Genomic DNA, 15,755 nt, shown 5'->3' with positions numbered 1-15,755 from the left:
AGGGGATTTGATTACTAAGCTAGTTCAAATTACTAAAATCATAGCTTATGTTGGCAAGCCACAGTGGCTCCATATACTAATCCATCTACTTTCACAATATTTACCCCCTACTTCTGGAGCTCCCATTTCTGGCTGAGGAACTGAAATCCCAGCAATGCTGTAGCAAGTAGAAATGGCTTCAGTAGTAGGACTGCTACAGGTTCTACATCCCTGAGGGGGGTTAAAAAAAGACTTTGAAACCAACCTCTGTCACTCTGTTTTCCAAGGAGCTTCCTATCTATTACTCTCTTGTTGCCACAAACCCGTAATATTATCTTCAGATGAAACTGTTACTTATTATACGTCTGAGAAGTAGTGATGAGTTTACCAAATGAATGCTACCAGATCTGAATTTTAAATTCTCTCTGCAGGTTATACCTTTACTTCAAAATTGGAGTGGTTCTCACTAAGGGGTGTTGGGAAATGCCTGGGGGCTCCCGAGCTTTTCAGTGTGCTGGGATCCGGCGGCAGGGGCCGAGGATGGCGAATGCCCCGCAGCAACAAGCACAGCCCTGCCCCGAGTGCTAAGAATGTCCTCGTGAAGACACACTGCACTGTGATCCGTGAGATCTGAGAGAGCCTAATCCAGTTCTCAAGGGACTGAATTACCATCGTGCCATGGGCAGAGTGTAAATGACAGTCCAGGTCACTTGGGTCCAGGTCTCTTCCTTCACATGATACTGCTGTTCTAGCAACTGGGTATATTTGGTGTCTTCACTAGAAGTGGGAATTTAAAGCATGTGTTGACTCTTGGTCCAAGACCAAAGAGCCAGGGCCAGTGACAATCACCAAAACTCAACCGGATTTCATGTAATCATCGGTTCTAAACAGCAGTGCAGCACATAAAAAGAATGGAGCCCAACTCCATACCTGGGTAGTCAGCTGGGGATATAAGGGGCAGGAAGGAAAACAAACCTTCGGGAACATCAGAAACAGTCGGAAACCTGAGGACCCACTTCAGGTTAACTATTGGCCTAGAGATGAAACAGCAGAAAAACAGCACTGACTTTAAAAAGAACTCTATGCTACCTCCAATGAGCCGCCGCTGACTGCCCTGAACGAAGGAAGAGCGAACAGGGGAATGTAAAGATACGCACACGTCCTTTTCATTAATCTCATTTTTCTCAAAGTTAACACAGCATACATACTCTCTCCCCCTCGTGCGTGATTCAGGGGTACGAGGACGAGTACTGTTATTAAGGAAAAAACCCTGCGACAAGATGATCACAAAAAAGAGGTATCAAATTTACAAATTTAATCTCCTAACCCACGATTAAAGAGTGTGATGTAGCACTGGAGTGTAAAATACATATCTGATGCCAACTGTAAACACCAAAAGGACGCATCAAATCAAAATAAAGATGGGTAATGGCAACACAAATGCAAAAAAAAGAAGTGACACAGAGAAATTCTTTGTAAAAAGACTGGAATTCCTAATAAAGTCACAGCAGCCTAAGACAGGAAGCGGCAATACCAAAATTCCAGCAATATGGAGCACTACCTTTTCTTCCAAAATACGGTAAACTGTCAACACTGGAGCTTCCCATGAGTGCTCTGAGGAAAAGGCATCAATACCCAGGGTGGCTGTGAGTCCGTGCCAGTAAATCACCCACTCCCACCAGCCCCTATGTGCAGAGTCGAGGCGAAGGCTCAGGAGACCCTCAGCGGATATACTATAGTGTCAGGAAATTTCTCAGCAAGCACCATGGATACTGAGTCAGGGACAGATGCCAGGCCTCGGGGTGAAAGTGGAGCCAAACAAAGCAGCGGCCTTACCCATGTCGTGGTCTTTGTGTTGTGGTCAATGAAGAAGGGCCGGCCGTTGGGCGCTATCCTCATCTCCCAGCCGGGCGGCAAGAAGCTCTGTGTGACTTTGTGTTGTGGTTTGGGGGAGTTGTAAGGTGATGGCTGTGGGGACTGTGGGTTGGAAAGGGTATCTTTCACAGCCCGACGTACGGGTGAGTCCTTGGCGCCCTAAGGAATAATAATGAGCATTAGAACTCTCGACACGTGCTGGTTCAGAGTGGTCAACACGTCCCCGGGGGTCAGGGACCACTCCTCTCTCTGAAATGGGACCATGGGGAAACGCCTAAAAGAAACCTGCTTCTGTCATCTGCTTACTTTAAAAAACAATCTAACTGTGATGTTTCCCTATTGGTTCAATACACAACAATATTAAGTAAGTATAACCACCCTCCCTTGATAGCTGCTCAGTACACAACCCCAAATATTTTCTGGTAGTAACCATTATGGATGGGGATTTTACAGAAGGTGGAGAAAAACGTGGCCCTGCTCTTAATGAGCTCACAGTCTAATGGAGACGGACTGGCAATTTCTGGAGCAGAAAAAGAAAAAGCTCTATCAATGGAGACAGGCACCTGGGACGGCACAATTGTTAACCAGGACACCCACATCCCAGCCTGGAGGAGGCATGTCCCCTTGCCACTCCTCAACCTCCTAAACCCGGGCACAGAGCAGCCCGCAGCCGTCTTTAAGATGCCCGTCACGTTTACAGCATCAAAGGTTTAGCCTCCGGCCTTTGTGATATTAAGGGATGTTGCTAAGACCACAGAAACGGGAGGGCGCAAAGCGGATGCCCAGCGGTGACTCAGAGATGCAGACACGCGTCAGAAACACGAGGCCCACACGATGGAAGACCCTACAGTAGGGAGGGAGGAAGAATGACCGAAGCGACAGCTGTGTGTAAAAACTCAGCGGAAGCACTGGGATTGGAAAGAGCTGCTATGCGCGTCTCATGAGGCAGTAAGGAGTGAAACACAAGAATGGAGCGAGTTCGGAAGAGAGGCGCCCACGTCCAGCAGGGGCTCGCCGCGGCCGCGGCCCCGTGACAGTGAGAATCAGCGAGAGTCCAGGGATGGGAAGCATGGAGCGAGGCCGCACGAGGACACCCCTCACCACGAACACAGCGACGGCCAGAGAGGGGGGCGGCGCCCTGCGCGCCCCCGGAGGAGAGAGAAGAGCGGGTGAGAAGGGGTCAGGGGAGCCGGGCAGCCGTCTCACCTCCAGCGGGGCGGATAAAGTTACTGTTGGCGAGCTGAGGCTACGAGGCCGGCGGATCTGAGGCTCGATTAGGTGGTTGTTACTGTTTGTGGCGGATCCGGATGCGCCGTCTTCTGCGAGCTACGTTGGAGGCAAACACAAGTTAGCGGCGTGCGAGGCGCTCCCTGCGCGGTGCGGACCCAGTGACAGCGCGGCCAGCGGCCACGAGAGGCCTGTGGGAAGCCTGCAGGAGCCGACCCCACGCAACATCGGGGGCGGGGGCGAGGGATGGGGGAACACGCTCCGGGGAAGTAAACACTGAATCACGAGCCAGCAGAAAAGCCAGCCTCAGAGAAAACCTGGGCTGGAGGGGCGCTACCCGCTGGGATCAACAGGCTCTTCCTTTGAAAATCTCTTTCGGGTCATATATATTTATATATTTTTTAATAAAATGGACCCTCTAGGGAGAGACTGAGCCAGGGACTGAATTCTTTCTTAGGAAAATCTTATGTTTAAAGTAATGCATTTGCAAGAAAAGATCTTCTTTTGACATGGGTTCCTCAGAACGGTACCTAAAACTCGGGAACGCAGGGGTCGTGGACGTTTTGGCTTCTGAGTGCCTGTGACCGAAGCTGCAGGGCAAACCGCATACCTGCACGATAGGCCGAGTCCAAGTTGTGGTTCGATTGTTATGATTGACATAGTATGTGCGTCCCTTAGCATCTTTCCTCTCTTCCCAGCCCGAGGGCAGGCCCGGCGTGGTGTGTACATAGGCCACTGATGGCTGTTTGTGTAAGAAATCATCATTACTGAGTATCCTGCATTTGCTTTTCGATCAGCTTCATAAAGTCATACATACCCCGAGGATTAGCTCTGCTAGACAAAGTGAGTTAATTCTAGTGGTACTGGAAACACGACTGTCCAGAAAACAGCAACAGGTTTCCAACAGCTTTAAACCTAGTGTGAAATGAACCCCCACCCAAGCTAAAGGGTCAAAACCTCACAGGACTCAGTTCTAGGCCACGCAGCCTCCAACGTAGAGGGCTGCTGCCAATGTGATCATAAGGAAGGAGAAGACGATGCCAGTTTGGTTTGGTTACCAAATTTTACTTCAAGCCACATAGAGCTCAAAAGATGTTTCAAACTGTCAAACGTTATTGTCTCTGAGAGGGATGCTCTAAGTATCTCTTCCTCAATCTAGCTGCCACAGGAATGTTCTCCTAGCTTATCCCTAAATTCTTCAACACCTTAGGGCCCTTATACTATGTAAATTTCAGGGTCGGGGAGTGGGTGAGACACAGAATCTGTTTTTTATGAGATCCCCCTTTACACTAGTGACCGACCAGAACATCTCAGCTGCCCCAGCCCAGGAGGAGGCAGGCCAGAACTCCCAAGGAACCTGACTGCTGAGGCTATATTTCCCCCATCTTCCCATGTGGGATTTGTCTCTTTACAGGGTGAATGGAAGGCAGGCAGCTTCCGGGCTGAGAATGTCCAGCACGGAGGGACTAGATTTGGATGCGCCAAAGGAAATCGCTAAAGCAGTCCTGTGATCTTTCGGCTTGTAAGAAGCAGTCTGAGAAATGCAGGTGGGTTGGAGAAATACTGGGAAAGCAGGATGTCTCCATGACTCATGGAGGCCAAGAGAAGGATGTTTGAGGTCGGTGCTGCCCAGGAAGTCCTGCAGGTACGGATGCTGCATACAAGACCTGCAACTGGGGTAGGGGTGCTGCTCAAGAACAAGAAGCCTTGGCAGATATGGCTCTTGACAAGAGTGTAAAAGAAACAAGAGGCCTAAATTCAGGAGTAATCTCTTACGTGTGGTTACAGAAGGGAGCCACTTCCTTTAGGGCCCATCTTCCCTAATTAGGATCTTCTGAACCTCCAGATGTTTCACCAGGTATATTTTCTTTTTGTTTAAAATTTACTTTTTTAATTGAAGGATAATTGCTTTGCAGAATTCCGTTGGTTTCTGCCAAACACCAACATGAATCAGCCACGGGCATACATATGGTGTATTTTCTTGATGAGGTTGATGTTAACCTCTCAGCCGGGCTTCTCCCCATGTCCATCCCATCTTTCGTGTTCACTACCAACAGTGCCTCCTGGCAAAGAGGGTCCCCCAGTCCACTGCGAGACCTCGAACTGAAAAGCATGATCAGGGAGGCTGCTGTGGAATCTGGGGACCGCAGGCAATGAGGCTTAATATCCTACTTCATGAGTTCAACAGCACACTCCAAAAAAACCACGAGAAACTGAGACCATGAAGTGACTGCCTTCATACTTATTTCTAAAACACATTAACCCAGCAGGGCAAGCGCATCTGCACAACTTTGTGCTAAAACCTCAGCAACTATTTCTTGATGTTATTCCAGATAAAGTCCCCAAGGCCCCATAACGGTAATTTCAAGACTCTGACAATGTAGCATCCTGAACTGAGGTGCAGGGATACAACAAGAGTGGAAGAAACACCAGCACACAGGCTTGATCCTTCTGTATTAAAGACAGATGAACCTGTCTATGGCTGAAAGCTCTTTCTGCCCTCCTCCTCTTGCTGTGGCACCAACATAAAAGAGCTATTTCCAGGCTACTTTTTATCTGGACGCTATGGCAATGGACTCTGCTGACCTAAAGTGGAACCCGAGTTGCAACCTAAAAGTTAGTGGCCAATTAGTATTTTTGGCTAAATACATGCTATCAAGCCTTGACCTACTGTTGTTTACATGAGGAACAAATGTGTTTTGGCTGAATGGAATACCAATGGAATTTGCTGCTTTCCTCCTCTTCAAGTTATTTTTTGGGGGAGAGGCAATTAGATAAGCCTTCACAAAACTCCATTCTGGAAACCTTAAGGATAGTTTTACAGTTATGGTATCCCTGGAAAGGACGTTTATGGGGAGGCTAATAAACAAAAATAACTGGGATGTGTCATGGATAATCTCAGGACTGAGGTCTAAAGCTGGGAGACTTCCAGCAGAGTCGTCCAGCAACCAGATTACTTTCATAGAGCCACAGTTAATAGGACTAATCAGTTTATGGAAAACTAGGAGTGTCCTAGCGGATAAGGCGATGGCACCCCACTCCAGTACTCTTGCCTGGAAAATCCCATGGACGGAGGAGCCTGGTAGGCTGCAGCCCATGGGGTTGCTAAGAGTCGGACACGACTGAGCAACTTCACTTTCACTTTTCACTTTCATGCATTAGAGAAGGAAATGGCAACCCACTCCAGTGTTCTTGCCTAGAGAATCCCGGGGACGGGGGAGCCTGGTGGGCTGCCGTCTATGGGGTCGCACAGAGTCGGACATGACTGAAGCGACTTAGCAGCAGCAGCAGGAGTGTCGTATAGAACATGGCATTTGAGTCAAATGTGCATCCTACCTTCTATGGAGAAATGACTTGGCAACGTATAATCTAGTTCCACTGATGCAAGATGGTGTTATTAAAACGGTTCTTTACAGGTTTCTTTCCAAATGACCCTGAAGAACTACCTGTGCGGACAACTCCATCTGTGACTCAAAACAACGCATCCCGCAGCTGGGGAGGAGCGGGGCTCAGTGTCCATGAAGAGACTGTGGCAGTGTTAGCCTGGAGCCAATGTCAGACTCTCCTGCAGTATATGTGCACATACGTGTGTACACTGTGGTGTGTGTGCATGTGTGTGGGTACGTGTGCATGTATGTGTGTGTGCACGTGTGCGTGCATTTGTGTGTGTGCGCGTGGGCAGGTGTCTGTACTGCTCCTGCACACGTGCATCCCATGCCACCTCAAGAAACAGTTAACGGGGAGCCAACTGAAACACAGCTGGTCAGCTGAAGCCAGAAGTTCACAGCTCTCCGTCTGCATCTACTGTTGTCTTTCACAATGTCAAGGAGCCATTTGACCACAGCTTCTGGGTAGCTCCATTGAGTTCATTAAAATGAAGCGCTCAATAATGCTGAAGCTGTAAAAGTTTCAAAACGCTTTTATTTTTTTTATTTTTTCAAAACGCTTTTAAAGATGATAAACAGCTTGGCGCTATCACATATCTTCAAGATTTGCTCAAACCCTGCCACACTCTAACCTCAGTGGAATATTAAGGGGATAGACAGCAACCCCCCCAAACTGTGCTATCCCTTTTCATTTCCTCTCATAGAGTGGACTCTGGCTTAGCCAGCTAGACAGTGACACCACTGTGTATTCACTTGTCACGTGTCAGAGCTGTGGGTCCGCAGGTGAGAACTGGGGCGTGCTGATCGTAACAGAGACGTGAAAGCCCTGCACGGAGAGAGAGCAACACCAGGACGGGTGAGGCCGCGGGACAAGCAGCTGCCAAGGGGAGGCAGCCGAGGGCTCATCTTTTCGGGAAACACGGGACTCTGGTGCATTCACATCCCAGCATCTCAATGTAACCAGTATTATGTAATAACCAGTATGTCCCAGGGAAATGACCCAAGTGAGTATCAAGTCGATTAAGTAATATGTATACGAGCTCTCCATTTTCTCTGTGTGTGTGCGTGCACGTGTTATGTGCGTGTACCCACAGGTACATCTGTGAGAGCACAGAGGAAGAAGGGGTGGGGAGTCCCAGGGTTGCTCTAGGCTGACAGGGCACACTTGGGTGTTGGGGTGGACAGGGAGAAGGTATAATAGAGGGGAAAATCCATGGAGGAGACGGAATTGGAAAAGCAAAGGCTATTGGTGACAAGGGCTGGTGAGGGTAGGGAAAAAAAACCCAGATGTGACTGTTTCTCATGTAGTCATAAAGGAGGTTGGCTTACTCGAGCCAAAAGATCACCAGGTATGCAGAAAGCATGAGAGTAGATAAAACATTTAGGAAATATTACTATCCGCTCTTTAAAGATAAGAAACAAAAACCAAACTGCTATTTTTAGCTCACTGCTGGGGGAAGGGGGAGGGCACAGGCAAGAAGCGTCGCCTGGTGGCAGGGCTGCGTGGACCCTGCTGGGTGGGTCACCCTGCCCTGCCAGGTGCCTGGCTCGGGACGATCCTAGCTCAGTCCATCCTGTCACTGGACACCATCAGCTATCAGGACACTCACAGCAGGTCCCGAGGCCAATGCAGTGCATGACGGGGTAGAAGCTCACTGGCCCCGCTTCCTGTTAAAGCCATTTCATGAAGTGATCTCATCCACCTCGCAGCTCTATCCCCGTGGAAACGACAAGTGCACAATAGGAAGCTCACTAGGTCATCTGGAATTTCTTCAGTTCTCCGGGAGGGTGAGCCTGGCCCACCCAACAGGCGCCCTTCACATCAATCACTGCGGCTCGATGCCTTAAACTGGCCTGATTTTTGCTGACTGCCACTTCGATTTTCCAGGGTACCATGCTGAGCTGTCAATTCTAACAATGTAACTAGACTGCTCCTTTAAATCAGTACCCTGCAGAAAATCAGCAATCGTGTATGTATTTACAGGTGTTCTCAAATAATAGCAGCGATAACAAACATACAAAGGTAAAACAACAACGAAAACTCTTCAGACAGCCATAGCAGCACCAAGCTAACCATAAGCTAGCCTGTGTTTAGGGATCAAGGAGAAGACTGGCGAAGCACACAGTCATGCGTTGCCCACAAGCATGAACAGCAGGAATTGCTTACAACGAAGAGTACACTTGGCTTACAAACACCATTTTTTCCTAGATCCTTTCAATTTCTTAATTATACTTTCTCTCTCCTCCTGAATTATATTCATATGTTCTCCTCCTGAACATCCATTGCTCATACCTTTGAACCTGTGAGTTGGGGGGCCTGGCAACAGAGAAAGGTCACTGGTTCCTGCTTGTGATACAGAACATCTGAGTCAGCCTTTGAAATGCGGCAGTGGGAATGCATCACTGAAATTCACATGTACAAGTGTGTGCAATTTCTGGGGCTTCCTTGATTCTCCTCCAACCAAAATATTTTATCCATGTCTTCTAAACACATGGAGGAAACTTATCAGGAGAACAAACACTGAAAGGCAGAAATAAACTCTAAAAGGTTCAGATTAAAACTTAAAGCTTGACAGCTCTTAGAACTACATGGGACTAAAAATTGTTTTGTTTTACCCAGTACTTTCAAGGAGTGTGAAAGTAAGGTTTTATTAAAATAAGAAATGTGCAGCTCTGTGGCACATCAGAAGCTGCTCTTCTCAAAACAAAGAGAAAAAACTGTATATTCACCATTACCCAAATATTAAAACAGACCCACAGTTTTGCCAAGAATGTCTGAACAAGGGTGTCATTACCGTTGGCGCCTCACCACCAGTGACAGTTGATGAACGTGCTCTCCCAGCTGGGGCACTGGGCTGTTAAATGATAATTTACATCAGTGAAATGCATTCTGGGAGGTCACCCACTGCTTACTGAATCAGGGATCAGAGCTGGTGCAGCTAGCAAGGCAGGTGACATGAATCAGAATCTCTGCAATCCACCCGGGCCAAACAAAGTGGAGCAACCACTGATGATCAGAAGGAAAAGAGGAACAGGATCACCCGCCCACCCAGAGAAGGCTCAGGGTGCAGCTGTGATCTGGGTTAACAATGAACTGACAACCTCAACAATGTGAGATGTCTTATGAAAAAATAAAGAAAGCACCACAATCATGCCCCCACTGTTAAACAATTAGCAGATTCTTAAATCTGCCAAACTCAAAATTAAAGAGGCCTCTGGTGATCAGTGAGTTCACAGTTTCGTAGAGTGCAAAGAAAGAGGGAAGAATCAATGGCTCTTTGGGCCAATACAACTGACAGTGATTTTTGAAAAGGAGAGAAAGTGCCATTAATTCATCAAGGACAATCACAGAATCATCTGAAGAGGATCCCACTGGCCCATCACAGCTGATTGTTCCGTTTTTTGGGGGAGGCCTGCACTGCATCCCAGAGAGGATACTCTTGTCACGCTTCTGACCTACCAGCCCTTTCCATGTAGGCCACAACTGAATCTAATCTGTTACTCAGTTGACTAATGTATTTATTAATTCATTCTGTAAACATAAAAGACTTAAAATCTAGGCAAAACACATCCTGTGAAGCTGAGCAGAAATGTACACAACAGGGAAGATACCATGATTGCAAAAACTGTTGAGTGCGATCTTTCTTCCCCTTCAGTTTCAGATCCAGTAAGTATTAGTGCTAACGATGATCAAGGATTTGTCATAATAATAAAAGTTGGCCAAGGTCAAACATTAAGTTGAGCATGCTAAAACCACATAACATTTTCTCCTCCAAAACAAGAAACAAATTTACATAAAATTTATTTTTAATGTGTATACTAACACCTCCCCAGGCAGTTCTGGTCTGCCTCTCAATCAGAACATTCATTTTAAGTCCGATATAATTATTAACACCCTTTACACGTCCATATTTGCTGCTAGCTATGAAAACTAGTGGGAAAGTGGAAACAAATTATAGCCAGGTCTTGAGTCAAGGGAGCTGTCTTTAAAGAGAAGGTACAGAAGCTCAGTGTGTTAAGAGTTAAGCCTGTTAGCAATGGAAAGGGCTCCTTGCTGCCCACCCAGAAGAGTTTTTCCTATGTTCTGGAGATACAGGTCACTTGAATACAGCTTTGGGGACCAAATTAAGTTTTTAAAAAAGGAATTGCTAATGTTAGATCAAGTAGGCATATCAGACTTGGCATTCACTTGGATAGAAAAGCAGAGCAATGGAGTTTTTCAGCATTTCAGAGACTCTGGTGGCAGTGACAACTCTCTGTATTGGAAAGCCACTCTCCTTGGGCAATCTGCTAGGACATTTTAATGTCTCATGTGTATGGCAAGTAGATTTTGCACAGGAAAAACTCTTCCTTGGTAGCTCAGATGATTTTAAATAAAAGCCGAGAGAGCCAACTGGTGGCTGGAAATGAGTGTGGGTTACCGGCGGGAGATGAGCCTGCTCCGCGACCGCATCGGTGACGCTGCAGGACCTCAACCTGGAGGACGGCTCTCTCTGCTGCAGGAGGAAAGCGCACAGAGCATCAGAACACACACACTGAGAAACAAGTGTCCTGTTTAAAACACTGACCGCTCAAGCCTACTGACTGCTCTTTAATATCAGAAGGTAATTCAATGAAACACCATCTTTCTGGAGTAGTGAATCTTTTACGTCATCAAGTATCTTTCATTGTCATTCTCAAGTGTCGAGCAATAACAGCAAAAATAAGAGGCCAAAACACGAAAGGGGACGCCACCGTAACGCGGCTTCAATGATGGAAAAAAGCAGCCAAAAGTCATATATTGTGCTTTGAGAAGCAACCTCTGGGTAAATTCCAGTGGAACAGGAATAAAGGAAATGATACTGACCTAACAGTTATTAAACAGTCATTGACTGTTCTTATCACTGACAAAGAATCAGTTGGATTCTATTTCTAGGGGAACTCAAAATACTTCTGAAGAGCTAGGTATTAATACGTTCAGCTTCTGAATGGAGATGAAGTTGTTCAGAACAGGAATGAAGGAAAATAGGTTAGGTTAATCTAAAAAAAAAAAACCTCGAGTATAATGTATAATATGTGCCTCTCACTGTGTGTATAGGTCTATATGGCTTAAAAAAAAAAAAAGACGCACAGATCCGCAGCAGGTCACACACTCAAGGCAGGGGTCAAACGAGCAACTCCCATGAGTTTGCACATGGGACAAGTCTATAGCATCTCCTCACTTTTAATATTTTCCAGCAAGGACAGCGGGGTAAGGTCCAAGACGGACTCTGTGGTGGGTAAATGGGAGGCTTCTCAAGTCTTCCCACGTGGTTAGCGTGAAGGAGTCGTTCTTTAGTAAAAGTTCACGCTGTTGTCCTTGAATACAGAGTGACTCTGACAAGCAAAACTGGAGAAGAACCCCCTCTTTCCTAAATACTTACTAGCTGAACTGGACTCAACACAAAATAATTCTGTCACTTATACTTTCATCTTAAATATATTTTATGAACCTAGAATGAAGAAGTTCCCTATTACAAGTAACTGAAATGATGGCTTTCACTTGGTAGACTAAAGGCATACCATTGCTATGGTTCTGGCAGCACTTACTCCCTTTTATAAGGTTTTAAATACATGACTTCCATGCTTATGCTGTTTCCACAGCAACAGTTTTATCAGTTCAGATTCCCCTGGGACTATGCAAACTCTTTGTTTCCCCCTGTCCCTTTGGTACTACATTTACATCTCAGTGTTATTTCTCTTTCTGAAAGATACTCATAGAATTTTAATACAAAAGCACATTAACTGAGTAGTCACTGTAACTCCAGATGGGGCCAATGGTATCTTTTAAAATAAAAACACACAGCTGAAGGAGTGCCAGTCTTGTGAGTACCTACTAACTTTTACATTTTATGCAGCCCTCCTATTCATTTACATGTGATACGGCTGTAATGATGATTATTTTTTTAGGATGCCATTTTCAGCTGAGGGACTACCATCATTTACTACAGCGCATCTGCTGGTTCAGTTTCTCGAGAAATAGTTAGACTGCGTTGCTTCTCAATTTTATGTACAAGCAAGAATTTTCTATGGGCTTTTCCTGCAGTTTTGCAGGTCTTCATGGCTGATTCTGCTGACTCTCACTGGGGCTTAGCCCCACCTGAAGCGCCTAGAATGAATCTGCTTGACAGCTGAGAACTCAAGTTCAAATGCTACCCTAGTGGCAGTATCACAATTTCACAACCTTTCTCTGGGACTTACAAGATGTCTTCTGTCTCCCATCCTAACCTGTCTTGGATGGATCACTTAACCATCATGCCTTCACCTGTGAAATGAGAATGATAAAGCACGCAGAGTATGATGTATGAGATCAACGTGGAGGCCCAACGGCTCTCAGGTCCCACTGCGAAATACCACTTTGTGATGAAGGTACTGTTTCAGGAATCTTTTGTGGGAAAAGAAATTCTATGAGGTTAATGCTTAATAATATGGAAGTCATAGATGAGTTATCTATGAATCAAGAAAGCACTTCATCTGCTTGGGCTATGTTTGGTATAGTTTTGCTTCTCCCAGGGAAGAAGGAACTTGGGAAATGTCAGAATTATTTGGGGGCTAGGAGACCCTGGTCATTATTTGCAAACAAGATTCTCTGAAAAGTGACAACAACAACAAAAAATGACCAATATTCTCTCAACTTCTCAAACAAGACCATGACTTACAATCAAAGACCCAAACTGCTCGCCGTTGGAGTCGGGAGTGACCTGCAGCCTTCTGCTCAGCTCCTCGGACAGCTCTTGGGGGCTCGTCCGGGACACGGGCGAGGCTGGCGGCGGGGGCAGCGCCAGGCTGAGTGAGTCTCCGCTCATGTTCACTTCCTCCGAAATGGTCTCCCAAGGCTGCCGGGGAAGAGACGCTGTGGTGAGTGCTGGAACAAGGGACCCTCTCGTCCCCGCCCTGGTAATAACCATCCTAACTGTCATTCACATTTACTGAGCGCTAAGGAGGCACTCGGTCTTCCCAGCATCCATAAAGAAGATAAGGCTCCCACCCTGATTAACAGCTGAGGAAACTAAGGCCAAGGGAGTGACTGGTGCCAGGGGACAGTGATCCAAGGAGGCCTGGCTCCAGGGGCTGTGCTGTTAACCCCTTTATAACAGCACCGATCTGAGCAGTGGCTTGCTTCTAGCACTTGATACTACCTGCACAGGTTAAAAAAATATCCTCAGGAATTTACAATTTTCATGAATTTTCTTTTACTCTAACCATTGAGGATTCACGATGAAAATAGCAGAGAGGCTATAAACTGTTAGTAAGCACTGGTATCAAGTAACTTTTAGTGAATTTAATACAGCATCTTTCATTTTGCTTTTCCAATTTTGACCACTGGAACATTTTGTGAATGATCTGCCTAACGTAAGAATGGATTCCCAATAAGTAAACAGCGTTGTTAAGGCAGCACTGAAGTTACGGCAATTACTAATTTGTTGTTCAATTTATATATATTTTCCCAGTGATTTGCCATAAGCATTTAAGGGTAAACTTACGAACATTTATGTTCACCCCAATTTGTATTTTCTTGGTAATAACCTGTTTCACCATGTCAAAACCACTCAAAATTATATTTGGTACCCGAAGAAGTTACAGGGCAGGGTTCCATCAACTGCTCAAAGATGATTACCATGTTGCCGTTTAATAAGATATGTTTAGACTCTGGGGTAAAATAAAAGTATAAAGTGAAAATACATTAAGATTAATTAAGTGCTAAAAAATGTCATGCACTTTCCTAGTGATGTGAATTATGCGTGCTTGAAGATGGCCTCTAGAAGCACTTTCTAAGTTAGTAAATACCCCAGTGGTCCTCAACTAGCTAGCGGACTGTGCTCTTTTCCTTTAGATAGCCTTTACTGAGACAACACCCGGAGTCCACAGACAGACAGGGGGCGCTGTGGCGGGTGAGCAGGCGGGGGTCTGTAGGGAGTGAGAAGGCAGGGGCCGCACCTCGGGGCCCTCCCCGCCCTCGCTGGGCTCCGGCTCCAGGTCCTCGCTGATGTGTCTGCGCGAGCGGAAGCGGCGATGCGCGGCCTCCTGGTTGATCTGCCGGATGTTGCTGTCGGACTCAGACGACACGTCCCTGGGCGCACACGGAGCGAGAAGGGGAGACAGAGAACCGGTGTTGATACCTGGCCCTTCAACCCAAGCCCGACATCGAACAAGATGTCAGTGCTCTCCCGTTCAACCCTGAGAATCAGCAGGCCACTCAAAGGAGAACCTGCCAACATCTCTTGGCTGGAGTATACTTCCAGGTATACTTCATTGAAATAAACACAGGTTTTAAATGCCTCTGCCACAATATTTTTGAGTATCTTTCAGGGATATACTGTAGCATGTACTTTATGGTGTTTAAGAAAGATGAGAAATCAAAGTCCTCCACCCAGCTGCCCCCTGAGAAGTGAGGCTTTCTGAAGGAGAATGGCAGACGAGCTCACACTCGTGGCCAGCCAGTGGCGACCCCTCAAGGAGTCCGGCAATGACAAGGCCCACACTTTTGTCATCAGCAATCAGCCAGTAAGTACAAACAGTGTGAATTCAAAGCTGGGGTCTGGAGGAAACACACTCCCGATTCAACATGAACTTTTTTGGTCACTTTGGGTTTCATCTTGACAGAACCTCACAATCAGGACACTTTAAACTCCACTTTTAAACTCCCATTAAACTCTATTTTAAAATTCACACAAACATCAGGCAATTACCTCCCAAATCAACTAGGATCTGAAGAATACTGTAACTTCATAGTCCTTTTTTTTTTGTCATGTAACTCTTAATTTGGGATTTGAAAAGCACTGATTCCATCTTTAAAACTTCTGCACTAAATTACAGGCAATTCTCCTTTGGGAGAAATATTACTTGGAGGCTTTTAAAGTAGAGGTTTAAATGTCAAAATGTTTTTCAGAGAAAACGCTTACAGACTCTTTCAATAAGACACCATGATGTTGCAAATTAATATTTCACAATAGCTGAAAACATTATTTCAGATTAACTGAAATCCAGTATTAATCAAGGGCCCTCATTATAGATTCTCCTTAAAACACAGGTTTTAAGACATTCTAATGCAGTCTCAGACATGTTATCTTCCCCCCAAAGAGCCTACTGGGCCCTGTAATAGTGAACAGCCTGCGATGAGCAGCGCTATTTGCAAATAAATAGGTGATTCTTTATCACCAGCTTCTAAGAGTCTGGATAGTTCCATCAAAAATCTTTACAAGTTTTAGCTTTACTGGTAAAGTGATAGTATGAGGTTGGCTTCTATTTAATCCATATTAAATCAATAAC

General features: G+C 45.9%; 1 protein-coding gene across 17 annotated transcripts in view; it reads right to left on the bottom strand.

Annotated features, from left to right (window-relative positions):
• NEDD4L (NEDD4 like E3 ubiquitin protein ligase) overlaps window positions 1–15,755 on the bottom strand; it is a 370,632-nt gene that overhangs the window by 56,632 nt on the left and 298,245 nt on the right. For 10 of the 17 annotated variants that reach the window (XM_042239245.1, XM_027960942.2, XM_027960943.2 and 7 more), the window contains 7 exons: window positions 14,424–14,556; window positions 13,145–13,321; window positions 10,889–10,963; window positions 9,263–9,322; window positions 3,692–3,823; window positions 3,061–3,180; window positions 1,816–2,013 (listed from right to left, as the gene is read on the bottom strand). In XM_042239245.1, the coding sequence (XP_042095179.1) occupies window positions 1,816–2,013; window positions 3,061–3,180; window positions 3,692–3,823; window positions 9,263–9,322; window positions 10,889–10,963; window positions 13,145–13,321; window positions 14,424–14,556 (895 nt within the window). The remainder of the gene's footprint in view (window positions 1–1,815; window positions 2,014–3,060; window positions 3,181–3,691; window positions 3,824–9,262; window positions 9,323–10,888; window positions 10,964–13,144; window positions 13,322–14,423; window positions 14,557–15,755) is intronic. The other 7 variants (XM_027960945.2, XM_060405301.1, XM_060405303.1 and 4 more) reach the window with 3 other exon arrangements.

This window comes from Ovis aries, chromosome 23, assembly GCF_016772045.2.
Source record: "Ovis aries strain OAR_USU_Benz2616 breed Rambouillet chromosome 23, ARS-UI_Ramb_v3.0, whole genome shotgun sequence".
Taxonomy (NCBI): domain Eukaryota; kingdom Metazoa; phylum Chordata; class Mammalia; order Artiodactyla; family Bovidae; genus Ovis; species Ovis aries.
The sequence above is the reverse complement of the archived record's forward strand: the minus strand, read 5'-3'. Positions and strand labels throughout refer to the sequence as shown.